General features: G+C 49.2%; 6 protein-coding genes across 6 annotated transcripts; 3 read left to right on the top strand and 3 right to left on the bottom strand.

The window, feature by feature from the left end:
- Nucleotides 1-1,453: 1,453 nt before the first annotated feature.
- Nucleotides 1,454-2,516, bottom strand: MYCTH_96182 (uncharacterized protein; the record flags this gene model as incomplete). Its single annotated transcript, XM_003664857.1, has 3 exons — nt 1,454-1,580; nt 1,633-1,658; nt 1,758-2,516. 3 exons carry the CDS (start codon nt 2,514-2,516, stop codon nt 1,454-1,456), a joined length of 912 nt encoding a protein of 303 aa, XP_003664905.1.
- Nucleotides 2,517-2,770: 254 nt separating this feature from the next.
- MYCTH_2308120 (uncharacterized protein) lies at nt 2,771-4,473 on the bottom strand. The gene has a single exon (XM_003664856.1). It carries the CDS (start codon nt 4,159-4,161, stop codon nt 2,941-2,943), a length of 1,221 nt encoding a protein of 406 aa, XP_003664904.1. The 5' UTR covers nt 4,162-4,473; the 3' UTR covers nt 2,771-2,940.
- Nucleotides 4,474-4,984: 511 nt separating this feature from the next.
- Nucleotides 4,985-7,456, top strand: MYCTH_103671 (uncharacterized protein; the record flags this gene model as incomplete). Its single annotated transcript, XM_003664855.1, has 4 exons — nt 4,985-5,254; nt 5,331-6,034; nt 6,126-6,356; nt 6,445-7,456. 4 exons carry the CDS (start codon nt 4,985-4,987, stop codon nt 7,454-7,456), a joined length of 2,217 nt encoding a protein of 738 aa, XP_003664903.1.
- A 231-nt stretch (nt 7,457-7,687) lies between these two features.
- On the bottom strand, nt 7,688-8,649 carry MYCTH_2308119 (uncharacterized protein). The gene has a single exon (XM_003664854.1). It carries the CDS (start codon nt 8,521-8,523, stop codon nt 7,765-7,767), a length of 759 nt encoding a protein of 252 aa, XP_003664902.1. The 5' UTR covers nt 8,524-8,649; the 3' UTR covers nt 7,688-7,764.
- Nucleotides 8,650-12,571: 3,922 nt separating this feature from the next.
- On the top strand, nt 12,572-14,090 carry MYCTH_2308118 (uncharacterized protein). Its single transcript, XM_003664853.1, has one exon. It carries the CDS (start codon nt 12,694-12,696, stop codon nt 13,813-13,815), a length of 1,122 nt encoding a protein of 373 aa, XP_003664901.1. The 5' UTR covers nt 12,572-12,693; the 3' UTR covers nt 13,816-14,090.
- A 489-nt stretch (nt 14,091-14,579) lies between these two features.
- MYCTH_2135030 (uncharacterized protein) lies at nt 14,580-16,020 on the top strand (the record flags this gene model as incomplete). The annotated part of the gene is made up of 4 exons (XM_003664852.1): nt 14,580-14,754; nt 14,941-15,008; nt 15,092-15,450; nt 15,529-16,020. 4 exons carry the CDS (start codon nt 14,580-14,582, stop codon nt 15,983-15,985), a joined length of 1,059 nt encoding a protein of 352 aa, XP_003664900.1. The 3' UTR covers nt 15,986-16,020.
- Nucleotides 16,021-26,811: the final 10,791 nt, after the last annotated feature.

Here is a 26,811-nt window from a genome sequence, read left to right as displayed (position 1 = left end):
AAAAGCCTTAGCTCTATCTAGTAAAGCCTTTATTAAATCCTTTACTAACTTAACGTAAGAAGTAAAGTTACCATTATAGTTAATATAAGTATCGTAAGAGCTATTAGATATATAGGCAATTAGTATATATATCCTTATACTTATAGGAACTATAGGTATAATAATAGTAGTAGGAGCTAGTACCGGAATGATTATAATATTTGCCAAAAGAACGTCCTATTAGAGCCGACCATATATACATTCCATAGGGCACCTTATAAAGCTTACTAGCTTCGATATCGCTATATTTAGTTAGCTTAAACGATCCAGACGCGACTAGCAGAGCGCTAGAAACTATGACAGAGTCGCTATCAAATTAACCAGAAGAAGCTAAACTATACGAACTTACTTAAATCGCTAGAATCGCTAGAAAACTGCAAAACCGGCAATAAAATCAATCGAATAGAGATAACAGGAACACTTACAGTCTAGAAGCTTTAGCACGCTTACGCTTTCAAGGTGTTATAGGAGTAGGAGTCGACCTGCTAGCAGTTGTAGTATTCGCGGCAGGCGTACCTAACGAGTTATCCGTTAATTTAAGCGTAAGAGGCATTATCCTATTATTATTATTACGATTAAAACTAGTAATACTATTACTATTATAGTTATAATAGCTATATTTAATCCATAGCTTTAAAGAAATCGCTCTACTATACTTGACTCTTTTAGACTTCCGAATACGGAAGGTAGGCCCCTAAAGGAGCTATTAAGGTAAGAGTAACAAAGGATATAACACTAAGAATAGTATTACTACAAAGCGTAATTAAACGACTATCGCCTTTAACTAGGGGGTATGTCAGAAGCTATAGAGCTTCTAAGAGTATTAGCTATATATATACTATAGCTATATAAGGCTGTTTAACGCATTGGCTAGTCCCTTTATCTATAAATACCACTCTTTTTATCTCCTTTATAGATAGTTTCAACAAGGCACTCTTTCCTTTATATAGCCACCTACTACAGATACTGCTTTTAATACTCCTAGAAGCTTATCACTACGTTCGGTAGTGGTACCTAATAACAGGATATCAGAATACCTACGGCCTAACTTAGGTACAATTGCTAGAAGCAGCAATTACAATGTCGCTTTTACAGTTTCGTAGTTATAAGCCCGGTTAGCGTAGCGGTCTGAGCACTACAATTCCTTAGCACATATAAGCTAGGATTACACGAGAGAGGCCCTAGGTTCGAATCAGACTCCGAGACCAAAGATTAAGCACTTTAGGAATACTAAGCCGGGGGTATATTCTAAAAGGTAGAGTGCTAAGTGGGTACCGTCCCTAAGAAGGAGTGCAAGGCTGCGGCACATCCAAAGGGAGTACAATGTAGGTCGAAAAAGGAGTACTATTGAGGCAGATCGAGTCAAGCCTCTTTCCTCGATCTGGGGGGTGTGTCAGAATACCTACGGCCTAACTTAGGTGCAATTGCTGGAAGCAGCAATTGCGGCGTCGCTTTTGCAGTTTCGCACTTCTCCAGGCTCAATATCACGAGCCGCCCAGACAGTCATGGCTAGCGTCCTTTGGGAGAAGTTGATGAATGCACTGGAAGGGTCAGTACATCACCTCCCTGCACACCCTGTTGTCGTTTGCTTACTTTGGTTTACAAGCGTGGTTAAACCTCTGGTCAGTCGTCAGTCAGCACCCTTTCCCTTCGCCAGAACTCTTCCCATCTATCCAGAACCAGTAATTAGAGACAGAACAACCAAAAGAAAAACTCACCGCCAAGTTGGGAAACAGCGCCATGTATTCCTTTCCTCCCACCGTCACCCCAAACGTGTTTGTCAGCATGATGTCCTCCATCTCGCTCATCTCCACAACCTCCCCGTCGCCGCCGTAGTCCTTTCTCCCCTGCCGCGCCCCCCTCCTCGCCAGACCCTCCACCGCCCCGGGATCCCGCAGCTGCGCCGCCGCCACCGCCAGCAGCTCCTGCACCTCCTCGCGCATCACGTCCGCCGGGTACTCGACCGCCGCCAGGACGGCCGCGTGGTCTGCCAGCACCGCCGTCCCCTTGCCGATCCGCCGCGTCGCCACCGCGCCCTTGCCCTTGCCGGGGACGTCCCGCACCTCGTACGGCCGCCGCCGTCCCTTCGGCGAGTCAGCGGTGTTATCGTCGTCGTTATTGTCGTCGTCGTCGTCGTCGTCGAGCACGTGCCGGAGCGGGTTCAGCGCGCCCGCGGCCTCGTCCGGCGTCGTCACCACGCTGATGCTGCTGTGGAGAGCGGCGCGGGTGAAGACGCACCAGGGGCTATTATCCGCGGCCTCGACGCAGTGCGGGCGGTGCGTCCACGGGTGCCAGGCGCTGGGGAGGAGGATGGCGCTGTCCAGGCAGGTTGTGAGGTTGGGGTTGAAGGGTGAAGGGAAGTTCCCGGGGGCGCACTGGGCGGGTGGTAAGGGTGGGGTTGATGAGTGAGGCGAGGAGAGGGCGAGTTGGAGGAGGGCGAGAGACGTGAGAATCATGGTCCTCGGTGAGGTTCGCATGGCTAATTAATTAATACCTTAGTTACGATGCAAATAATGGCGGCTCGTCAGATACAAGTCATGAGGGCGTCGTAAAAAGATTTGAAATGTCACAGTTACAAAATTGATAAAGTCAAAAAAAATTGACAGCTTGCCTCAAGAGCTGGATCGAAGCCGTTAATAGTCGAAACTGTTGTAATTAATAGTGTTTGATTTACACAGTAATTAAATAGCCGGGCCAAGAGGGTCACGTCCAATTGGATTACGAGCTCCCAGTTTCAGATAGGTATTCGTACTACAGATAGATGATTTATCCGCGATGTTGCCTCGATGGACCTTTAGGTTTCATTGAGGTCGTTTAAACTTTCAATCAATACTTGTGGATGGATGGATGCGGAAATCAACCATCTTCGTATATTACCGCTAAATGCTGACTTTGAAGGACTTAAACAACCGCCATGTACACCTCCATCCCCGTGTCGGTCTCCCATCTCACCCTCACCCTTGGGGCGACAAAGTAGATGGCCCCTTCCGCCAGTTCGAACTTCTTTCCATCGGCCTCCATCCTGCCGCTGCCCTTGGTGACAATCAAGACCCCCGGCCCGTCGCTCTCCGAGATCTCGTCTGCCTCTCCGGCCGCGAGCTCGGCCCTCAGCATGTCGAACTCGCTCACGGGCGGCCGGTAGACGCGCGTCTTGCCGGTCCTGCTCCTGGGCGTCTCGGCGCTCGGGAGCACGACGTCGTCGCGCGAGTGCGCCCGGAAGGTGAGCGTGTCGGCGAAGAGGTCGATGCTGTTCCGCTCGGCGGGCGGGCAGAAGCCCGAGTTGAGCACGTTGTTGCTGCGCGCCATGCACTCGACAATGTCCCCGCTTAGGTAGGCGTGGATGCCGTCGGCGGGGATGAAGAGCGCGTCTCCGGGCTGCAGGACCAGAAAGTTCATGCACGCGAGCGCCACCAGCGAGCCCGGGTCTTGCGGCCCGTATTGTCTCTGCAGACGTGGGAGCAGGTCGAGGATGTACCCGGCCGAGCCGAGGTCTGACTTTGCGGTGGACAACAGGCCATCCTGGACGCGTTTTACCGTGGCATCGCCGCCTTTGAGGATGTTGCGGGTTACCTCGCGCAGTGTCTTGTCGGTCCATTGCGTCGTGCCGTCGGGGACAAAGGGGCGGAGGGCGGGGAGTCGGAAGAGCGGCTCGATCTCGGACAGCGGCTTGAATCCAGCAAAGACCTCGAACCTGGAGAGGGCGACGGCGATTTCGGGCTTATGGTTGGGGTCGGTGAAGTTATCAGGATCCTTGGCGTGCAGCTTGGCGGCGAGGTCTTTGTTCGGATGTATTTGTAGCGGGAGAGCCTTGGCGATGGAGAGGATCTTTGGCAGAAAAGGGAGTTGGCCGTCTAGTTCATCATCGATGACCTTCTTTCCTAGAAGCCTCTCCTTATTCTCGTTGAGCACGTCCTTCAGGGGTTTGCCAGTCTCCAGGACGCGGGCCGGGTAGTCAGGGTAGTCCCCGAACCACATTTCCGAGTAGTATTCGTCATCCTTGATTTCGAAATCCTTGGCTGTCGTTTTGCAGAGCCGAGCCGCGAGTGATTGCTGCCCCTGCTTTCCCCAGGGATAGTTATTGCAGCTCCCAGACAGTTGAAGCACTCGGTCGTTGCCGTTCATATTGGCGATGTAAGGCGGGCTCGAAATAGGTTTCGTTGAAGCTTAGTGTATGTTGAAAGTACAGTACAGTCAACAAAAGTTATCATCTTACCTTTTGGTATTGAACCCTGTAATCCGTACCAATGTCGTCATTACCTCATGGCGTCACCACTTTGCAGCCGGTGCTGCGTGGGGCCGTGTGGAGTATTAACCGGTGCCGGTTTCTCGGTCGGTGTGGTGGGGCTTAGCCCGGCCGAAAAGCTCCGTGTCTTGCGGATAGCCTTTCCGCTTCGGCAGGGTAAACTTAAAGCAATCTTAATGGACCGACTCGACGATATAATGCGTGTATCACGTACGATTCAGCAGCGATAATTAACCAAAGCATTGGCTGGTATCTTTAGCCGATGCCGGCGGATCAACGCAATGCAGAGAACATTTAAATGGAAGCATCTCAAAAGGCCCCCAAAATTGTGTTTAGGCCACGGGGATCAGTAGTAAGACCAGGAGGCTCAGTGTAGGAGGGTAATAAGGTGTATTGATTTGATATCAACTCGCCGGCCAAACCTTTTAGTCACCTCGTAGCGGCAATTTGGGCAACGCTGCGTCACTGCTCTAGAACAGCCAGGATTGGAATCGTTGATGTCATCGTTGCTTTCCAGTCAACGTCAACCATTTGATCTTAAAAGCTTACCTTAACGCGGCTCATTACAATCCAACATTCATAGAGGCAAATGATCGCCTCTGATATCTAACGGAGGAAAATCAATTACCGGGATTTAGCACATCCGAATTCAACATGCAATCAAACAATCCTGCCACTGAGGGGAAGGGCGCGGGAGCGGTGATGAAGGACCTCCTCCCAATACCGGCCACCGATCCTACCACCGCCACACCCGATAGTCAGACGCATACCGATGCGGCTGGGGATGGCCCAACCCTCTCCCATGCTCTGGCCGCCGAGACGCGGGGGGCCCAGGGGCCAGCCCAACCAAATAATAACAACAGTAGTGTGGTGGATCTGGGATGGAACGAGAAGAAGGAAAACATCGCAGCATCCCCAATTGAGGGTATGACTAACGAGGAGCTATGGCTTCTGGTTCGGCGGTTCAATAAGGTACTAATTATGTGTTTCTTCGACGAAGCCCTGCGGAAGTGACAAAGGAACATCCTAACTGATATACATGAACTAGCAAATCTACAATGTCAAAGCCACTCCTTACCCGCCACCTGGTGGCCTCGACTTGAACATTGCAGAAGACGAAGAGTTCTCGCCAGATAAGTTGCGCGCAAATATCGAGCGCCTCTACATGACCGTTGGCGTCGGTCTGCTGGCGGCGTCCAAGCACGTCGCGCGGCTCCGATCTTGGCAAGAGAGGAGACGCACCACATACCTTGCGGGAGCATATTTCGTCGCATGGGCCTTTGACTTCCTCATGCCGCTGCTCTCAGTCGTCGTGTTGGCTTTGATTGGCTTCCCTAGGGCTCGCGAACTGTTATTCCCCCCCGCCCCCCTGGCTCTCGTCGACAGCAAGACTGGCGGCATCCAGAAGCCCAAGGCCGGCGTCCTCGGCAGCCACGACAGCGCGACGGGAGCGCTCGAGAATCACAAAGGAGAAGCAGTCGAGCAGGAAGCGAGCAACTTTGTTAGTGGCATCGCTTCCGTTGCCATGAGCAGCGCTGCGTATTCGGACGAGGACCCGGGCGCAGACACGGCCCTTGATCCGACGGCTCTGGCCACCAAAACGGCTGACGCCAGGGACAAAGCGGGGGGTGAAGAGACGGGGGCCAAGCACGACAAAACCAAGGTCCCGATGGAAAAGGTCATGTGGAACAAGATGCGTCCGGTCATGCACACGATCGGCACCGTGGCAGACACCTGGGAGCGCCTAGCCAAGTGCGTCTCCTGCTTTTGACTTGATTTGGATTTTGTCGCGCAGTTTTCCCACGCACGGGCTGATAAAATAGACTGACCGTTGTAACCCCAGCGCCCTCTCCCCCATCCCCCTATTTCCCTCCGAAGTTTACCGTCTCCGCCTGGTCGCCATCCTCCTCCCCCTTCTACTGGGCAGCTCCCTCTTCCTGACTCCTTACCTTGTGCTGAAATTGCTCTCATTCCTAGCAGGGGCCGTCTTCTTCGGTGACCCTGTCATCTCTCGCTGCCTCGACTGGCTGAACCGGACGATTCCGAACTGGCCGGAGCTGCTGCAGCCGCGCAAGTAAGCAAAACCAATCCACTCCTCTCCGAGCCTGCTAATTACCCAATCTGCCGCGACACGAAACTAATTCGTCTTCCCCAATCCTCAGCACGATCCTCAACGGCGTCCCGACCAACGCCCAACTGACGCTGACCCTCCTCCGCCACGGCGAGGTCAACCACGCGCCCCTGCCGCCGCCGCCGCCGCCGTCGCCGCGCGTCACACCCCCGCCTCCGGACAAGCCGGCGGCCTTGTCAGATGGCGACCTGCGCGCGGAGGCGGGCGGGGATTCCCCGCTGGGCGTCTCGAACACGGCCGAGCTCGACTCGGCCATCACCTACGATCCGTCGACGATCCCGCACGAGACCAACAACACGACGGGGCCGGAGAACCACGCCGCCGTCCGGGGTGAACGGGACCGGGACCGCGACCGCGACAGGGACAGCGCCGGAAGCGGGGCAACAACATCCAAGCACGGCCACGGCCACGGCCACGGCCACCGGATCCTCGGCTTCTTCAAGGGGGGCACCACCCGCGGGGCGGTCAAGACGGCCGTCGGGGCCGACAAGCTGCGCGCCAAGACGCCGGGCAGCGCGGGGGCGCGCGACCACCGGCTCGGCGTGCTGGCCCCCGGCAGGCGAAGCGGGGCCGGCGGCGGTCAGCAGCAGGAGGGTCACGGTCCGGTGCCCGCGGGCGCGGGCCCGGCCGAGTTCGAGGCGCGGTGGGAAGGGCACCGGGGCCGGGTGTACGTCTCTGCGTCCGGGGCGACGGTGCCGGTGGTGGCGTTTGGCAAGTCGTCGCCATCGACGACGACGACGACGTCGTCGGCGGCAGGGCGGGGTGGTGCGGCCGGTGGCGGCACCGGCACCGTCGGGGAGGAGGAGGAGCTGCGGCCGATGTGGAGCGTGCCGGCGGCGGAGGTGGTCGAGATGCTCAAGATTGGCGGCTACGCCTGGAAGGCGAAGCTGGTGGTGGGGTGGTCGATGGGCACCGAGGTCAAGGACGGACTGGTCATCCGGACCGTCGCCGGGGACGAGTACAAGATCACGGCGGTGCCGATGCGGGATGAGCTGTTCAACCAGCTGATCGCCTTGGGGGGCCAGAAGTGGGAGGCGCGGTGAGAATGAGTACCTCAATACTCCTGTCTCGACCAGCCCCTCTACCGTCGATGTCTGGAAGGTTATTGAAGGTCTGATCGACTAGGATGCATCTGAAAACTCGACACAAATTGCTCAGCTCGGCGGGAGAGCAGGGCAATCAGGCCGAGAACTTCAAGTTCGTTTAATTATGTTTTTTGGCGCTTGATCATGTTGAACAGAAATACAATGAGAGATGGAAGAAATGGAGGAGAGATTTTCCGGGCCAGATTGGAAAGGTAATAACCCATTTTATTCACTCTCTAATTACAACTAGGCGTATCAGGAGTTGCCTACTGGATCAGAGCGCCTCCGCTGGTGCTGATGTGGGAGCCGGTGTTGTTGGTATCCTTCATGTAGTAGATGTAGGCCTCGGCTACCTCCTCCGGCGCGGCGACCTTGCCCAGCAAGGAGTTCTTGGCCTCCTCGGCCAGCCTCGGTGCGCGGACCTCGGGAGGGCCGAATATGTCCGTGTCGGTGGTGCCGGGACTGACGAGATTGACGCGGACGGGGGCGAGCTCGAGTGCGAGCGACCTGGTGATGCCAAACAGGCCGGCGCCGATCCCGGCGAGGGCGGCGACGCCCTTCACGGGCCTCTCGGCGGCGCGGCCGGTGGTGAAGGTGATGGAGGACGTGTAGCTGCTCCTGACGTACTTGGGCGCCAGCTTGGCGAGAATGAGCGGCACGACGTACCCGAACTGGACGTTCGAGCGCAGGAACGGGACCGTCACGGACGACAAGGGAGTGAACTGGATCACGTTGGCCGTGTAGACGATGTGGTCGAGTTGGCCGCCCAGGCCCGCCGTGACGTCCGCAAACAGCTTGTCGAGGCGCTCCTCGACGTCATCCTGGTTTACGTCGACGGTGTAGCCAGAGAAGGTGGCCTCGGGCACGGCGGCCCGGAGCTTCTGGACCGCGTTCTCGACCCGAGTGGGGTTGGACGACGCGATGGCGACGCTGGCACCCTCCTGGCCGGCAAGCTTGGCAACGGCCGCTCCAATGCCGGACGAGCCGCCGATGACTAGAACCTTATGACCGCGAATGGGGGGCATGATAACCGCGTGTTTGTAGGTTGGGATGTAAGGCTTAATTAGTAGGGAGGTAGGAGACGTGCTAGTATAAAGGCAAGTCCGTGACTCGGGCTGCTATTTACTAGTACATAGTTTAGCAAGCACACGCCATAGTTTGGCATGCTTCTAATTTAATGTTCGGAGAATATCAGTAATAGTCGGGATCGGGATTTGTCCGCCCGCCGAGCCTTTTGACCCGCAGTTGCCATGATCCAATAGGTATAACGTTATTCTGTGTAAAATCACGTAGTTTCCATCGGTCACTTTTTTACAAACCCCGCTTATTATCTCCGCCTAACACAACGGCGGCAAACATGAGGAGAGCAGAGATCCCATCCCGCCCGGATGCAAGTGAAGGCTGGTTGACTGGCCCTGGAAGGTTTGTTCAGTCACTTCGGGTTTCAGGAAAAATTTAATTCCCTGTGGTACTACTATGTGCTTCCACGTATGCATAAGAACGGTCATTCTGGTGGGTAGGTAGCTAGGTAGGGAGGTAAGGTAGGTAGGTAGGTGCGGCTATAATCGGCGGTCTTTCAGCTGTATATATTATATATAGAGCACTCGCCGTGACGTACGGATTACAAATCCTTGGCTGCCCTTTTTAATTCCCGAAACCGTCTTGTATGTACCGCCTGCCCATTCCGTTCAGAAGCCACTGATGGAATGCAACCAGCTCCGTTCACGAAAACGCTTCTATCAGTTCTAATTCAACCTCCTAAGAATCTTATTGGTATTCTGCCTAGATATATCAAGATTGCTACGACAAAGAAGACGGATACTCGATCCTAGTCGGCAAACTGCAGGTGTTAGCAACCTGGACCTGATAGGAGTAGCCGCATTTGTTTTGGTCCCAAGGTTGGCACTTCCAGGGGCGGGCATGACTGTGTGTCGGCGTATTCCCCGAGAGCCCACGACGAGTTCAAGCCGGGAGTAGAACGGAGGTATAGCTGCCGTCAGGCAGTGAAACGCACATCACATTGCCGTTAGGTTTGAGGTTTGCGCAGTCGTGGCCGGCGACAGGATTAAAGGCCATGATTAAACTTAGCAAACAAGATGTTGCGCTGCGAAGTGATGCTCTAGCAGTCGTCGGTCGCACCCCTCTGGGCCGTCACGCAGGTCTGTGGTAGATATTGAACCTGGTGTCACTCTTGAGTGTCATTCTGTGGTGGACCGGGCCCCACTAGGGTTCCCGGCCCCACCAGGGTTACAGCCTCCCACATCTTCCCTGCAGGGTGGCCCTGGTCAGCCTCTTCCTTCTTCCTCTAATTACCATCAAACTCGATATTAGCAGTCATACGAAGATCGTTGTTTTTCGCATCCATCCATCCACACATTCTGTTACGGCTTATGACAAGGTCGTTGGTGGAAGCCAGCGCGTGCCCGGCGACGGATTTGGTCAACGCATTTGAGTGGCGGGATATCTCCCTCCTGGGCCACGTAGGAAAGCGATCAATGCTGCTCAAACAGCTTCTCGGTCTCCCCCCAACGACCTCGGCTCGAGAGACCGTAGGAAGACTGCGACACTTTTCAGGGTAGCAATATCCTCCCTTCCATAGCTGCCTGTCGCGGAGCCTCCCCGCCTCACCTAACCACTTCATACCAACGTTGCGACCATACATAAATTAGCGACCTCACCGACGCAGAAGTGCTGCCTACGTTCACCGTTACAAAGGAAACAGCTCTCCCTGACGAGTCTCGCCCAGGGCCCCCCTTCATATCTCTTAGAGTCATCAAAATCAAATTAAATGAATACGACACAGACAAACTGTAGTTCCGGCGTCTATCGTTTTGTTTCCCTCAAGAAGGCATCCGCACACGCGTGCTCGATGGCGACTCTAGTCGGTCACACAATGCGAGTCGCACAATGCGGCCGCTGACCTTGGGGAGGTATCGGCGCTGCTCGGCGACAGTCGCTCTCGACGTTCCCGACCCGGCTGTCCTGGGCATTGTCATGTCGGGTGACTTGCTAGAGCGCCAAGTCACTCTTTGCCGAGACCAGTTACATACATACCACGAGAATGGCTATGCGAGGCTTCTCCATATAGGATAGAACAAGCGTCTCAACCAGGGCGACGTCTTCATCGGATTGGCCCTTGTTGCCGGATAGGAGGAGACCAGGAGTATCTGCGCAGCTGCCCGAAATTGGTGGTTGTTGGGGTTAGGTGCCATGTGGCCCAATGGAGAGTCGTCGCTAATCTTGCCGTGTAATTAATGAACCGTGACGTTCCCCTCCGGGCCATGGAATTTACACTAGTGACGATTCCCGGTGCTCTGGGCTCCCCCAGTCCCATCGGTGTCTCCGCGACCGGTCAAGGTCAGTAGGGGGTGTTTTAGCCTTTAGGGCTCAGATATTGTGGCGGAAGGCGACGAGGGCTATTATGCGAGCAGTCAGCTCGGGACTCTTCGCTAGTCTCTGGACCTAACACAGCGACAAAGCTGGCGGAGTCCTGGTCGTAACGTGCAGGTAAGACATTCGTGATATGGATGGAAGGCAATGCTTTCCGAGACGGATGCTTGTGGCTTTGGTTTCCTACGTTCCGAATCTTGCTGCTATCTGGCACACATCGACACCTACAGATCCAGGGTAGCATGTCCGTGTGAGACCTCAGCGTAGTCGACAAGCTTTGCCAAGACGCCAGTACTGAGTTTGCAACGCTTCCAGTTGTCTGGTTCCTTGGCACGGAGGCCCGGTGCACCGTATGAGGCTGTACGGATTAGTCTCCTTCCAGACAGCGTTCCGGCCGCATGCTTTCTGTTCCTCGAGAAGATCAGCCCTTTTGGCAAGTTGTACAGCCGTAACCCTTCTTTGTCTTGTACTCTGTTGTGTTCTTATGGCGACTGGTTAGGGTACCTCCTTGTATTGAATGGCCGAGAGACCGATCTTCAATCTACTCCGTCAGAGAGAAGATGGCCCCACGCCACCAGCTGGTCCTCTGATTACCGCTCCCCGGTCGGTTCCCAGCTCGTTAAAATGAATTGTGAGTTCTCTCTATGAGCGGCCCGTAGCGGGAACCAAGAGCTGCCGGGGTTTCGACTACAAAGTCTGGTCCCAAACGCCCCAGGCGCGAGCACGAGACTTCGCTCTGTGTATTGCTAAGGTTTCGCGAGTCTTGCTTTCTCTTCAACAGCGGCTTCCACTCGATACAGAAGAGGAATGGATGCATACGGGTGGAGATTCGACGTATGGCAGCCAAGTAACCTGTAGGGTCCCACTCGGACAACTGGAGGAGCGGCAATCGCGCCTAATTACTTGTCTGAGACTGATTCGCGGGGGCTAGATTCGTGCGGCGGTTGTTAAACACGGGCAGGTCAGGGGTCAGATGATCGATATCCTCGTTATAGTACCGCCTATCACTGGAACCTAGCATATAGTAGATCAACATCCGGGTTAATTCATGATGCCGACTCCCCCAGATCTGCAGCAACTCCAGCCGAGGAACGAAATCGGGCCTGCAGTGGCCATGTTCTCGTCGCTTGCGCCCCGTCGCTTTTGCTCGTGTGACGACCTACCTAGGTAGGGAGGTAGGCAGGTAGACAGTTGGTAGGTAGGTAGGCCGATATCGCATGCAAAACGGAGAGTACGGAGTAATCCGTACACTACCGCTACTCTGCGAAAAGTGGTGAGGAGTTGAAACTTGCTCTTTCCTTGGAAATCGACTACCCCTCCCCCAGGTCTTTATGGGTCCTATGCGGAGAACCTGGTTCCCATTGGCGGCAAGTACAGATAACAAATCCGTACTATGCTAGGATTCCTTTTCCTAGTGTAGAGAAGGCCGTCCCCCGGGCCACTTGCTAAGGTGGTCTCTCCTCACGCTAGCGTAGCTCTGCATGTGGTTACATTGGGTCTTGCCTGTTATAGGCGCTAGTAATCTTTCAGGACTAATTGCCACTCCACCGACGGTTAGCTCCGCAGAGAAGGGGGTTGACCGACCCCTTGTGGAAACGGGACCCTGGAATGCCATTGCATTTGCTGCTACCTAGGGTATTTAAAATGACTGGACGCCTAAGTTGCCTCTTCGTAGTTAACCGAACCGTATCCCGGTCGTTTCGTCATCCTACAATACTCCGTACTTGTAAATAATTACCTATTTCCGCAGAGCGGCACAAGTAATAATCCTTCCGAATCCGGCTTCCATACCTTATTACCACACAATGTCGTTTCCCTCGCCTCCCGCAGGTGCCAAGGGCGCCCTCGACTCTGCCGATCCTCTGCCCGTGGTCGTCGAACAAGTCACACCCGCCTGGTTCACCAAGATCCTCGGCCGCCCTGTCGCGACGGCGGAGCTGGTCGAGCCCATCCACGGAACGGCGAGCAAGCTTCTCTACAAGCTCACATACGAGGACAGCCAGGATGCCGAGTCGCTGCCCACCCACGTCTGCGTCAAGGGCGGCTTCAACCCGGACCTCGTCAAGCTGCACCCGTCCCTGAACGCCGTCTACCGCCGCGAGGCCGAGTTCTTCTACCACATCGCCCCCACCGTGTCGATGCGCCTCCCGCCCGTCTGGTACGCCGGCAGCGATACCGTCACGGGGCAGGGCATCGTGGTCCTCGACGACCTCAAGGCCAAGGGCTACAAGTTCGGCGACCCGCTCGAGGCCTGGCCGGTCGAGCGCGTGCGCGCCGGCGTCGAGGAGCTCGCCAAGCTTCACGCCAAGACGTGGGGGGCGAAGCCGGCCGACTTTCCCTGGCTCAAGGAGGGCCTCTCGCTCCGGGAGGTTATCCTGTCCCTGATGGCCGAGTCCGAGTGGCCGAAGCGCTTCTTCGACGAGGCGGCCAAGCCGCCCGTCACCGACGAGATGACGAACCGCGAGCGGATGATCCGCGCCTTCAAGACGCTCTGGGCGACGACGAACCAGGACCACCTGTGTGTCGTGCACGGCGACTCGCACATTGGCAACACCTTCATCACGCCCTCGGGCGAGCCCGGCTTTCTCGACTGGCAGGGCCTCCACTTCAACTCGTTCCTTCACGACGTCACCTACTTCATCGTCGGCGCGCTGACCATCGAGGACCGGAGGGCGAACGAGGTTGAGCTCTTTGAGCACTATCTCGCCACGCTGCACAAGGCCGGCGGTCCGAAGCTGGACAAGGAGGCCATCTGGGACGATTACCGGAAACATCATTTCCATGGCTTCGCCTGGGCCCTGACGTCGCCCATGATGCAGCCCAAGGACAAGGTCGACGCCATGACGGCGAGGCACGTTGCCGCCATCGTCGACCACAAGAGCTTGGAATTATTGGAGAGTCTCCCCGGCTATGTCAAGGAGGTGTAATTCTGGTTGGGCCAATGGGAGGGGCTGAGGATTTAGCAATCGTGTGACCGCCTAACATATCAACTATCTGCGCCTCATGTTACTCGAGAGACAATTGAGTGGGATTCGTTTGATGTGGCGTTATGTGGCCCGAAACAATTCCTGGGACTGGAACTACCAGCGCGGGCTAACCGAAGCCCTGGGTCTCCTGCGCAAGAAAAAAACCTCTGTTTTAAGTTAGGTTGGAAGCGAGAACGGGATGGTTCCACCCTCGGCACTACAACAAAACGTGACTGGTCCTGCTCGGCCCGGCCCTCGCACCAAACTAACGGCGGCCCCACTAACCGCTGAGCCGCTGAAACAACCACCACGCTATCCCCCCCTCGCTAGTAACAAAAACGTTAGCTCTGGCGGAGTCGACGTCCTTCTCGCGGGGCTGAGCATATAACAAAAGTAGTAAGTCATGGGCTGGTATTTGGATCGTCGAGAGCTTATGGCGAATCGTCCGTCTCGCTCCGTTTTTTATCCTTTGGTGTGGTTCCGAGCCGCTGCCGGCAGTCGATTCCGTTGTTAGTCCCCTTGCAGGGATGCAAAACCGTTGACCAGGCCTGGCAAGAGAAGATAGGTAGGGGTCAGCCATTTTTCTTCCTTCTCGAAAAGTCCTGCGAGGGTTTACTTTAACATGCAAGACTTGCTTTCTTATCCATCCTCCTTGCCCGTCGTTCAACAGCTTGGTAAACAGCAGACGGCCTGTAATACCAATGGCTTCTACGAACTCGACAGCTATGGTCGGCCTTATGCCACCCCCACCGGGGGTGACTCCCGACTTCTACCACACGACGGCCGTCCAGGTCAGGTTCATAATCGTCTTTGCAGTAACCTTTACGCTGGCGACGATAGCACTTTTGCTGCGGTTGTACACCAGAGCGTTTGTGGTGAAATCCCTGGGACTCGACGAACGTATGCTTGCCGTTAAGTCGCTACAGATGCCATTTGGTTCGAGTAACTGATAGTTATTGTTCAGCGCTACTGATCAGCTCATGGGCGGTAACTTTGGCCTTCTTTATTTTCTCAGTTAAGGGTATGTCTTATTTTTAAATGATATCAGCATGAGGATCACGCTTCCTGACACGCCTTTTGTTCCAGCTATGCCCGCGGGGTTTGGCAGGAGTATGTACGAAGTATCACCAACGCAGATTGTGGGCTATCTTGAGGTAATGTTAACAACAACCCTCCGCTCCGTACCTAACCAACCAATCGAGAATGGTCCTAACGACTAACAAACCTGGTCGTACAGCTCCTCCTCGCGCTTGCGTTAACCTACCTCTGGCCACCGACCCTGACCAAGCTCTCCATCCTCGTCCTCTACTGGCGCATCAGCCCAAATAAAGCGTTCCGGATTAGCATCATCGCCCTCGCCGTAGCGCTCGTCGGCTACACGGTCACCTTTAGCGCCCTGTTCGCCGGACCCTGCAACCCGAACCTGAACACCCCCGAGAGCGCCACGTGCCTTAACAACATCGCCGTCGCCCAGGCCGTTCTAAATATCGTCACCGATGGCATTATCATCGTCCTCCCGATCCCCACCATTCACCACCTGAACATGGCCCTGAAGCAGCGGATTACCGTGGGCCTCATTCTGGGACTTGGGTCAGCGTATGTAGCCAATCATCCCCTCCCTCCCACAACGGCCTTCCCCTCCGTCGATATCTAAATTTTTCCCTGCCCATCCAGTGCCTGCGTCGCCTCCATCGTCCGCATTGCCTACGTTCGCGCCATGGTTACCAACCCGGACTTTACCTACACCCAGTGCGCCGCCGCCGTGTGGTCCCTGTTCGAGATGAACCTCGGCATCCTCTGCAACGCGCTCGCCGCTCTCAAGCCCTTTGTCAGGACGTACCTGCCCGGGCTCTTCTCCTCGAATGGGTGGGGCAGCAGCGGCCGCAAGACCGGTCAGCAGGGTCCTTCGAAGCGCAGCAAGAGCAGCAAGTGGGCGCATGGCTATCAGCTGCACAGCGTCGGGAATGGAAAGACGGAGCAGACGGCTGCCAAGGACAACGTCGTGGTGGTGGATCATCAGTTCTCGGTTGAGTATAACACCGCCAAGCCAAATGCCGTAATGACGACAGGGAGCGGGGGAAGTACGGATAGTATTCTGACGCCGCAGTATCCGGCGCAGAAGCCGTTGTGAGCCGGCCTTTGGACGCCCGCCCCCCTCCTCCCCCCCCCCCCCCCCCCGGGTTCCGAGGTTGAAGTCGAGCGGTCTTTATAAGCCGCCGTGGCTGTACTTTTTTCTTTATTTTGTTGTTGCTACGCGTACGCTCAAGAAAAACAAAAGTTAGACTCCTTCACAGCGGTATAGTCTTTAGATCGCCTCGTCCAAAGCTTTATGCCCGCCTCCTAGAGAGAGCCTGAGCAAGCTGGACGACGGCTAAGCCTTAATGAACCGTGAGCAAGGCCCAATACTTCTTAGATACAAATGACGTGACGATCGTTAAGAACTTAAACGAGGGGCCTGGATATTGACACGAATTGGAAAGGTGGTTAAAGTTGCAGTCATGGACTGAAGTGTGTACGTACGTTCCTTATGTGCATGTACAGTTCATATAGTAAGTATCTCGATAAGGTAAGACTCGGAGCCCGGAGTTGTCTGGAATTCCACACGCAGTTCCCGATCAATACCTTGTCTCACCTCTGGTATCAGAATGTTGATCTGCCCCTTATGGCACGGCAAGGCGACATTGCTTGGAAGTGTTCGAGATCCTAGCCCATGACCACGGCTTCATGTCTGCAAGGGTCGCACCGACGAGGGTTCCCAGATCTAGCCTCCGTGATAACTTTCGACGAGCTAAAGGATGACAAGTTATTTGGTGAGTCGGTCTGCATCATCAGCTCGAGGTCGGCATTACCCCTATTTTTCGGCCTAAGGTGAACAAATCGGGAACGATCCCCACCAGAGGATCACTCGACAAGGAAAGGCTCGTCATGATACTAAACCTGGAGAGCCACTGGGGAGAGGATTACAGACGGCAAAACGATCCAGGGATTATACATACGAAATAAGACAGCTCGTCACACGATGACGCGGACTTAGGGTTCGCCAGTAAGTGATCCAAGCAGCACCCGAATTGGTTCAATCACACTTTCCCACTCGCATAGATTGACCACTTACAGGCTGTCAGAAGCTGTGGAGCTTCTAAGAGTATTAGCCACATACATGCTACAGCTATATAAGGCTGTTCAACGCATTGGCCAGTTCCTTTGTCTATAAATATCAGTCGTTTTGTCTCCTTTGTAGATAGTTTAACAAGGCACTCTTTCCTTCGTACGGCCACCTACTATAGACTGCTTTCAACGCTCCCGGAAGCTCATTACTACGTTTGGCAGTTATAAGCCTAGCGCCTTGACTACTCCTCTACCGATATATCTTTAATATTAGTAGTAGCTTCTTCTATTATGAACTCTCTTACCTTGCTTTAATATGCTTTTGACGACGTGTCTATTATGTCTAAGATCCTAGTTAAGACTTCTATATACCTTATAGGGCCTAGTTCCCAGAACTTATAGTATATTAAACTATAATTATAAGCTAAATTTGCTAGTATATAAGGATTTATTAACCTTAGTAGTAACTATAAGCTAGATCTAGAAGTTTTATAGTGTTTAACCTATAAGTAAGCTAGAGATAACCTTATCTTAGCTTTTTAAGAGTAACTCCTAGAAGGATTATTACCCTTAATATCTATAAATTTAATACCTTTTAATATAGCTATTATAGCTAAATTTATATAACTATAAGACTCCTTTCATAAAGATATTATTATTATTATTATTATTATTAGTCTTATACTATTATACTAATAAGTATATTAGAGCCTTTCTAGTTATATATAAAGGAAACTATACCTAATAGGCTAGATAAAAACCTCTATCCTACCTTTAATACCTAATCTGGAGTACTAATATACCATAAAGAAAGGGAGAAGTAGCTAGAATAGCCCTATAGAGGCCTTCTCTCCTAGTCTAGCCTCCTTATAAGGCGGTATTCCGGGAGCCTCCCTAGGTCTATTAGCCACTATAGAACCCTCCTTACCAACTGATAGTTACAGGCCCCTATACCCTATAGAACGAGGTCTAGGTCCCTTTAGGACCGTATTTCCTAGGATTCCTACGTTCGGCTTCTTAGTAGGTTTAGGCACTATATGACTAGGTGCTCTATAGTTTCCCTCCCCTAGCTATAGGCATAGTAGGGGGTGCTAATCCCTAGGACTTAAACCCTAAATAGGAAGTCACGGAAGCTAATAGCCCTTATATAGGCCTATACTAGTAGGGAGCTCTAGGCCTTCATTAGACCCTAATACCTTCATAGGCCTTCCCCTGTAAAAACCAGGCATAGGGGGTCCTTATCTAACACGCGCTATATCCTCCTACTAGCTTAGTTAGCCTTCTAATAGTTGCTCTAGCTAGCTACTATAGCTAGTTCTGTAGCCTATAGCCTTCTTTATAAGGTCTATAGGGGGGGTTAACCCCCTCTATAGCCCTTCTAAACCTATTGCCAGACCGTTAACCCTACTACTTCTAGGGCTATAAGCTTCGGCTCCCGGCCCCTTGCCCTAGCCCTTCTCTTCTGGAACCTCTAGCTTAACCTATTATAGGCCTATTAGATAAGGGCCCTTATAGGGACCTAGGAGGCCCCTATGCCTAGCCTAGTCTATAGGAGTGGCTAGTCAAGTTTAGCTTCGAAGTCGGCTAGCCTCTTATTAAGATAGAGGTCGAAGGGCGGCACCTAGGCTTCTGTTTCGAGGCATTAGATAGGGGTAGCCTTATAGGCCTTAGTAACTACTCGAAGGGCCCTATATTAGGCCTTCGATAGCTCCCTAGCAGGGCCTTCCGGCTTACCGCCTAGCTTAGTAGGCTTATAGAAGTTCAAGGCCCTATAGGCTAGGGCACTATAGATATACTTAGTATAGACCTTACGGGCCTATAAGAGGCTAGGGCCTTAAGTCTTTGTAATAAGCCTAGTTAGGGCAAACTCCTAGGTTTCTAGCTTCTTAGCTACCTTTATATAGTAGGGGCCCTACTATAGCCTCTAGTCTAGCCAGACCCTAAGGAATCTAGCTAACTTCGAAGGGGCTATAGTAGTAATACCCCCTCTAGGCCGTAGGAGCTCTAGCGGTCGCGACTACCATTTCCGGCCCCTATTGAAGTAGATAAGCTCGCACTTTTCTAGGGCAAAAGCTATACCCCGGGTCCTCGCCTACTGGAGGCAGGCCTTCTAGGCCCTCTGTAGCTGACCGTTACAGGCCTCCTCGGCCCTCCCGAAGGCTAGGAGGTTAGTATCGTTGGCAAAGCCTATCAAACTAACCGTAGGGTTAGCCTGGCGAATGGCCTGGTAGAGGGAGGCTATATAGAGAATAAATAGGACCCTAGCCCTTACTAGTATATCCTCTGTTTCCTAGCCATCGAAGTAAAGGATAGCTACCCTATTCTGTAGCCACTCCCTGACCTAGACTACTACCCACTTTAGGAAGCCCTGGCTCTCTAAGGTAGCTAGTAGCCGGGTATAGTTAATAGTGTCGAAAGCCCCTAAGATATCGAGCTATAGGAGGGAGGCAGCTGCCTTATGCCTCTAAGCCTCCTAAACCTAGGCTGTAACAAGCTAGATGGCTAGTTCGGTAGACCTATGTTCCCGGTTACCTATTTGTTCGGCTGGGAGTAAAGATATTATATATATTATAGATATTGGTAAGTAGATAGGATAGCTATAATACTAGCTAGTATATATTATAGATCCTAAACTCTATAAAGCTACGAAAGCGTATAAGAAGGATATTAACCTTATTAGGGGGATTATCTAGGTACTTTGCTCTATACTTATACTATCTATTATAATGCTCTATATAATGGTTATAATATAATATATAGCTAGTCTTAATATAGCTAAGCATTTAGGAGTTAATCTGTGGCGCTAGATTTGTCACTTTAATGTTACCTTCTAACAAGCTATCTAATATAATATCCTAGAAGTATAAGGTATATAAGGACTTCATACCTTTCTTAACGCTATCGCTATATATATCTTGCCAACCTAGATAGCAAATAAAAGGATAGAAATCGAGCTTACTAATAGTATAGGATAGCTATTTCTAGAGCTTAGTACCCTTATTATAATAGCCGAGATCTTAATTAATAACGACATATAACCTAGAGTCTCTTGGAAATATAAAATCTTCTTAATAACTTATATACTAACACCTCCTATAGCTTAGAAGAGTAGTGAGGAGAGAGGCGGAGACTCGCGTAGAGACTCTTATAGCGGTTAGTAGTATAATATAAGATGTTCCTATAAGCGTTAAAGATATCTATAGGATCTAATAGACTATTATATACTTAAGTAAGCCGTCTACGGTAGCAAGTAACGCTTGTACCTTTCTAATAAGGAGTATAAGAGGATTTGCTAGGAGCTTAATAAGCTAAAGTAGGCTAGACTAAAAAATTAACTTATTATTAAGTAGAGGGAGCTATCCTATTCTAGGTAGTTAGAGGTAGGATACCCTAATTCCCTTAATATATTAATTATTAGCCCTTAGCTACTTAGCAAGCTCTTGACTTACTATAGGGCATTTAGTATAGTTGCTTTATAGTACTATCCTCTTTTAAAAAGCACTTTACTAGACTTATATAGCGTAACCTACTTAGTTAATAATATATGACAAACCCAACTCAGACTTCTTCTAAAAGGGTCCAGACAGAGGTAGGTTAAGCGTAACGAGCAGGCAGGTCGTCTAAGGGATTCGGTAAAGCCAAAGGGTTTACAACAACACTAGAGTTGTCTCTTACAGTAATTAGCAATACTTAGTATAAGTACTGTAATTGTGATTATTACCACTGGTAAACTCCCAGAGTCCACTATGACGAGTGACTATCTATATGTATATATAATCCTAGTGATCACTCCTGATCACGGTGATCGTAAGTGATCGTATGGTGGTGATCACCCTGATCGCTGGTGAGCATAGTGATCACTATACTTCCTATGTTGTAATTAGTCCTTCTGTTCCTTTGGCTTGATTGGCCCGTTTGTGCTGGTGGCCTAGGCGGCATCTGTATACATATTTCCGTAACACGATGCCCTCCCTCTAAGGCTTTCGACCTGAAAGCCCTCTTTTTAGGCCGTCTCAAATAGCGCTAATATCCCTTGTATTCCTTGTACGTGTTTTTCTCCTTAGTCCTCGTTGCCCTTTGTGCTATTAATTATACTATCTAACGTACGTAGATCCCTAGCGTCTATTTGTTATAAGCGTTTAGCTTAGTTTATTTCCGATCACAGGTTTATAGTGATAGTATGTTCCTATTACGTAGAGTATAACCGAGTATATAAGATAATTGAAAAATCTTATCGTTACGAGGCTTATATATATCGGGATCGTGCTTATAATGGTTCTAGCATTCTAGTTTCTTCTTGTAAGTTCCTATTTTCTTATAAGGGCACGTCTCTAATCATAATATAGTAGATCGTATTATATATAAGCAACGTCGTTTAAAGGCTAAAGAGAAAGAGGCTAAAGCCTTGCTATAGGAATATTAATGTAAAGCTTCTAAGGCGTTAGCCTATCTAACTTAGGTTTATAAATAACGAGAGTTCCTAGTAGAGAAGGGGGTAGATATGGTCATTTAGGGTTTGTCGAATCTAGACAAATTAGAGGCGGTAGAATAGCAGGAATCGGGGGCTATCGTGTAACTTAACGATAGCGTCGATATTATTAACTAGGGCGCTATTTTCGGTTCTATCTTAGGTTTGCCTTTGGCCGATCTAGGTTCTGCCGATAGAACTGTTCTAGTTTCTTAGGGCAGTTTAAGTTCTTGACTAGTTCCTATAAGTTGTCTTCTAGTCTGAAATCAAGCTATTTAACCAGGTACTATAGTTCCCTATTAATGATACATGAATCTAGAATTTCTTTGACGTCCTATTCTTCTTCCTCGTCTTCTGCTTCGATATATATAGCAACCTTAGCGTTTTTTGGTGCTGGTTCGAGAAGCAAAATATAAAAAACATCTGTCTATAGTCGTATAGATGACAATAACGATAGTCGGTAGTTAGATATTGAAATTTGTTCCTTGATAATAAAGGGTCTGACCTTCTTAAAGTCTAGCTTTATACTTAGTTATTTGGTTTATAGGTTTTGTATAATTAGGTAGACTTTGTCTCCCCTCTCTAGGCAAGGTCCCTCGAGCCTATGTTTATTATAGTAGTTCTTTATTCTGGTCTTGACAAACTCGAGTTCCTTTTTGAGCTTTTCATATAGTATATACATTTGTTCTACTTTGACTGCTGCTCTCGGCACTGTGACCTCTAGTCCTTGCCTAAGGTCTGCTTTATATCTATAGTTCGCGAAGAACGGTATGACTTTAGTCGTTTCCGTTAGTGTCGTATTATAAGCAAGTTATACTATTGGTAATAGTATAACCTAATTGTCTTGCTAGTAGTTAATATAAGAGCGGAGGTACTGCTTAATAACTTGGTTTAGTCGCTCCGTTTGTCCGTCAGTCTGCGGGTAATATGCTGTTAACAGTTTGCTATTGATGCCTAATCGTTACATTAACTCTTGCTAGAATTTCGATGCGAACTTAGTATCTCTGTCGGTAATCCATTCTTACGGCCAAGCATATACTAATGTAACTTGCCGATAGATTATGTCTACTAACTGTTCTACTATCTAGGACTCCTTATAGGGAAAGAAATATACCTACTTAGTTAGGCAATCTACTATAGTAAGAATACTATCGTAGGTCACTCCTATAGCTATGTCCTTAGATTCTAGTAGCTTTATAATGAAGTCTATCGTAACTAAACTCTATAGTTTGTCAGCTGTTAATAATGGCTAAAGTAGCCCGTACAGCTTATATCGTGCCGTTTTGCTTCGATTGTAGATGTCGTAGTTCCGTATAACTTCCTTAACTTGTACCATTAACTATAGAAAGTCATAGTGTTTCTTGACTTATACGACAGTCTTTATAACTCCTTTCTATCCTCTAAGTTTCGACTTGTAGAGTTCTCGAATCATCTATAGCTATTGATCCTAGTCGTAGATATATACTTTGCCTTGGTACTAGAGTTTCCTATCTCTTTCTTCCACTCTGTTAGGTACTACTGGTCTAGGTGCTGCTTAATACTATGTCTCGTTAATCCTTTCTTCTCGAAAGATTACGTAATACTCTAGGAACGAGTCAAGTGGATTATCTTCTACGGGTGTCTGCGTTTCGTAATATAGCGTTCTGTCTATCTGTTCCTTGAATAACGGTGGTGTCGTTCCCGTTCGTCCTTCCGTATGATCCGTTTGTCGGCTTAAGATGTCTGCTTGTACGTTCTCTTTGCCCTTCTTATAGCGGATCTCGAAGTTAAATTCCGTAAGGAATTCTACCTATCGTATTTATTATCTATTAAGTTCCTTTGTTATTGTAAAGTATCGTAGGTTCTTATAATCTATATATACTTGTACCGGTTTAATCGTACTACTAAGGTATAGTCACCATTCCTTGAAAGCTTTGACAATCACAAGTAGTTCCTTATTATAAATTAGATAATTAAGACATAGTCCGTTGAGCTTCTTTGAAAAGAAGGCTATAGGATGTAGCTTCCCTTGTTCGTCTCGTTATCCTAATTGTCCTCTAATGGCGTAGTCTGAAGCGTCCGTTTCTACCTCGAATGGCTTCTTAGGGTCTGGCAGTACCAGTACTAGATCTTTAGTAATAGCGTTACAGATCTATATAAATGCTTACTTATATCGCTCTTCCTATTAGAATTTAGCGTTCTTCTTGGTAAGTTTATACAAAGGTTGTATGATCGCTCTAAAGTTCCTAATGAATATCCGGTAGAAGTTCGTAAATCCGATGAAACTTCGTACTTCTATAACTGACGTCGGTTGTAGCTAATTCTTGATGGCTTTAATCTTTGAAGGTTCTATCCGGATTTGTCCTAGGGATATTTCGTATCCTAAAAAGACTATCTTCCTGATATAGAATTTGCTCTTTTCCTTGTTAACTAATAGCTTATATACGTATAGCGCGTCTAGTACTACTATTATATGCTTCTGGTATTCGTCTATCGTCTTAGAGAAGATGAGTATATCGTCAAGATAACATACTATAAATTTGTCAAGAAAGGGTCGGATAGCTTGATCAATCAGGGCTTAGAACGTTGCCGGCGTGTTTGTAAGTCTAAATGGCATGACGAGGTACTTATAGTGGCTATAGGGTGTCCTAAAGGCCGTTTTCTACTTGTCGCCTTCTTTAATCTATATATAGTTATAGGCTGATAGCAAGTCAAGATATGTAAAATATTAGGCTCCTATTAACTGATCTCGGAGCCATAAGATCAGTAGTAATAGGTATCGATTTTTTACGGTCTGTTTGTTAAGTTGCTAATAGTCGATATATAATTATAGCTTTCCGTCTTTCTTAGGCACAAATAGGATTAGGTAGCCTACTAGCGATATTAACAGGCAGATATATCCTCTTTAAAGGTTCTCCTCCAAATATCACTTAAGTTCTTCGTTCTATATCTAGCTTATATAGTAAATCTTAAAGAACTTTAGTCGTGCTCCTTCCTTAAGCTTGATCTCGTGATCCTATAGGCCGTGTTCTAGTAGTCCTTCTAGATGCTTTGGTTCGAATGCTAGGTATCCTTCGTATTCCTTCGGTACTTCCCTAGTCTTGTCTTGTCTCTCGGTTTTCTAATAGTATACAAACTTGGTTCTATCTATAGCAATACTAGCGATTTCTCCTATCTTAACCTACTACTCTAATTATAGTGCTCTGCATTCGTTAACGGAGAGAACAGCTATCGGCGGTTTAGCTCGTTCCTCCTGTCGTGATATCGATGTTATTATGCTACCTCTTCTAGAGTCTATAGTGGTCTGCCTGCTACTGTCCGTCTCTTGTAGTAGATCTGTAAGATATGCCTTTCTCTAAGCATCGTCTGCTCGCGATCCTTGCGTGCTCTCTATCTTGCTAGTCGAATATAACTCCGTTTGGGGTTATAGGTAGCTACTATTCTTCTAGCTAATGTCTAAGTTATAATCTTTATACTATAGTAACCCTAATATTATATCTTTGTTATTACCTATATCTATAATGCTAAATACGACTACTATAGTCTTCCCTACTATAGTAATATCGATCGGTTCGGTCTCTCTACGTACCTATTATATTAGAAATGGCCCTTTGACTATACTATGCTTCCGCTTCATTCTCTAGGGTATCCGTAGCTAATTTACAAGTGTCGGCAAAATCAGGTTTATCTCTACTCCACTATCTACTAATACAAGCATTTCATGCTGTTTCTACTATGCTGTTATCTATAATCGCTTGTCTTGCCGCCATTGTCTAAAGATTACGGCGATTTCCTATATTTCTACCGGGAGGTCTCGGTATAGTAGTCTCTTACGCTAGTTCCTCCTATACTATGCTACCACTTGCTGCTACACGGGCGTTAATGGTTTCCAGGCCCCTCGAAGGGCCCTGACCCGTTTCCTAGGTTAGTACTAACCTCTCTAGTTGTTCGGCTAATAGTGGCTTCGTTAATCGTGCTTATTTCTATAAGCTATTAAGTGCTTATGGCTTCCTACTATTAAGTTCGTTCTACTTTTCGTCGTATATACTATAGCTTTATCTAAAGCTCCTAAATTCGCGATTTCTTTTCGTCTATATAATAGAGGTAATCGTTACTCTAGTATAAGTCCTATATATCTTGTCCCGTTCCGTAGTACCTAGGCTAGGCTCGTCTTGGAACTATCGTAATGCTTCCTAGATCGCGGGCTTCGATCTTCTAGAGCAATTTGGCCGCTCTATTTCCTACATTGTAGACCTATTCCATGGGGTACAAGCCTCCGTCCCTGTTTTCCTATCGGGTTGGCCAGTGATTGTTTTCGAATTTGTCGCGGAAGTGATATCGGCATTCGTGCGCCACACACTAGAACTAGGGCACTTACATATATGCCTTGTGTCGAGGGTATAGTCGTATAGCGTTGCCTAAGAGGTATTAGAATTCTTTCCCGAATCCTTCCTACTATATATAGGCCATAGGTACTCTAATGCTAAGATAAGAGTATTTCTTCTAGTAGCTTTCCTATATATACTTGTCTTTCCTACGGTTTGCTTATATAAACTAGTATTCTAGGTTCTATATATTATTGCTAAGTTACTAATTGTCAAGGTACTTGGCATAGCTATTAGGCCTATTATATATTATAGGCTGTTCTCCTTTAATAGTTTCTATAACATGTCAGAGTTCTCTTATCTCGTCCTTTATCTTATCGCTCTATTAGATAAGTCGAATCAAGCGTCTATCCTATTCGCGTAGTTCTATATTAAGTTAGAAAACTTCGTTACAGTACCATTCGATTCGTTCCTAGAGGAATAGAGCATTAGGTCTAGGTCTTTTAATTCCTTAGGTATCGGTTGTCTACGGTCTATCCTGCCTCTACATAACTATAAAACCCTACTACCTCAAGGCTAGGAGAATCGAAATTGGCGGTACATACTCTCCTGCCATATCCTATTTGGCGAGACCTGTCTCTAGGTCTATAGTGACCAGTTTAGAGTACGGTGCTTATTTGTCTTTACTATTGCCGTCGTGTCCGAGACTGTCTATGTCACTGTCCTTGTCTTCGTAGCTCGTGGCTGCTACTTCGATAACGTCTTTGGTAGTTTCGTCGATAGCCGTAATTTTCTTTCTAGGGGCTAGTTTCTATTCTTTCTTCGGGCTTTGGCATTCTCGCTTATAGTGCCCTTTCTTTCTATAGTTATAGTAGGTAACATTAGACTTGTCTTTGATCGCCTTCTTCTAGTCTTGCTTCTGTGCTACGTCTATATCTATAGCTCTAGGGTATATCCCGTACGAGGTACTAATGTATACTCGCTTTTTCTTGTCGTTAGCCTTAACCGTGGTTCTGTTTATTTAACCTTGTTTCTATTACTCTTATATATAGAGTTAATCATCGATCTTAATGGCCTATA

The sequence above is a fragment of the Thermothelomyces thermophilus genome, chromosome 5, assembly GCF_000226095.1.
Source record: "Thermothelomyces thermophilus ATCC 42464 chromosome 5, complete sequence".
Taxonomy (NCBI): Eukaryota; Fungi; Ascomycota; class Sordariomycetes; order Sordariales; family Chaetomiaceae; genus Thermothelomyces; species Thermothelomyces thermophilus.
This window is presented reverse-complemented; position numbering and strand designations above follow the sequence as displayed.

Bases quoted from the DNA above. Each gene is read 5' to 3' on its own strand.
- MYCTH_2308120 (XM_003664856.1), bottom strand. From the start codon at position 4,161: ATGAACGGCAACGACCGAGTGCTTCAACTGTCTGGGAGCTGCAATAAC.
- MYCTH_2308119 (XM_003664854.1), bottom strand. From the start codon at position 8,523: ATGCCCCCCATTCGCGGTCATAAGGTTCTAGTCATCGGCGGCTCGTCC.
- MYCTH_2308118 (XM_003664853.1), top strand. From the start codon at position 12,694: ATGTCGTTTCCCTCGCCTCCCGCAGGTGCCAAGGGCGCCCTCGACTCT.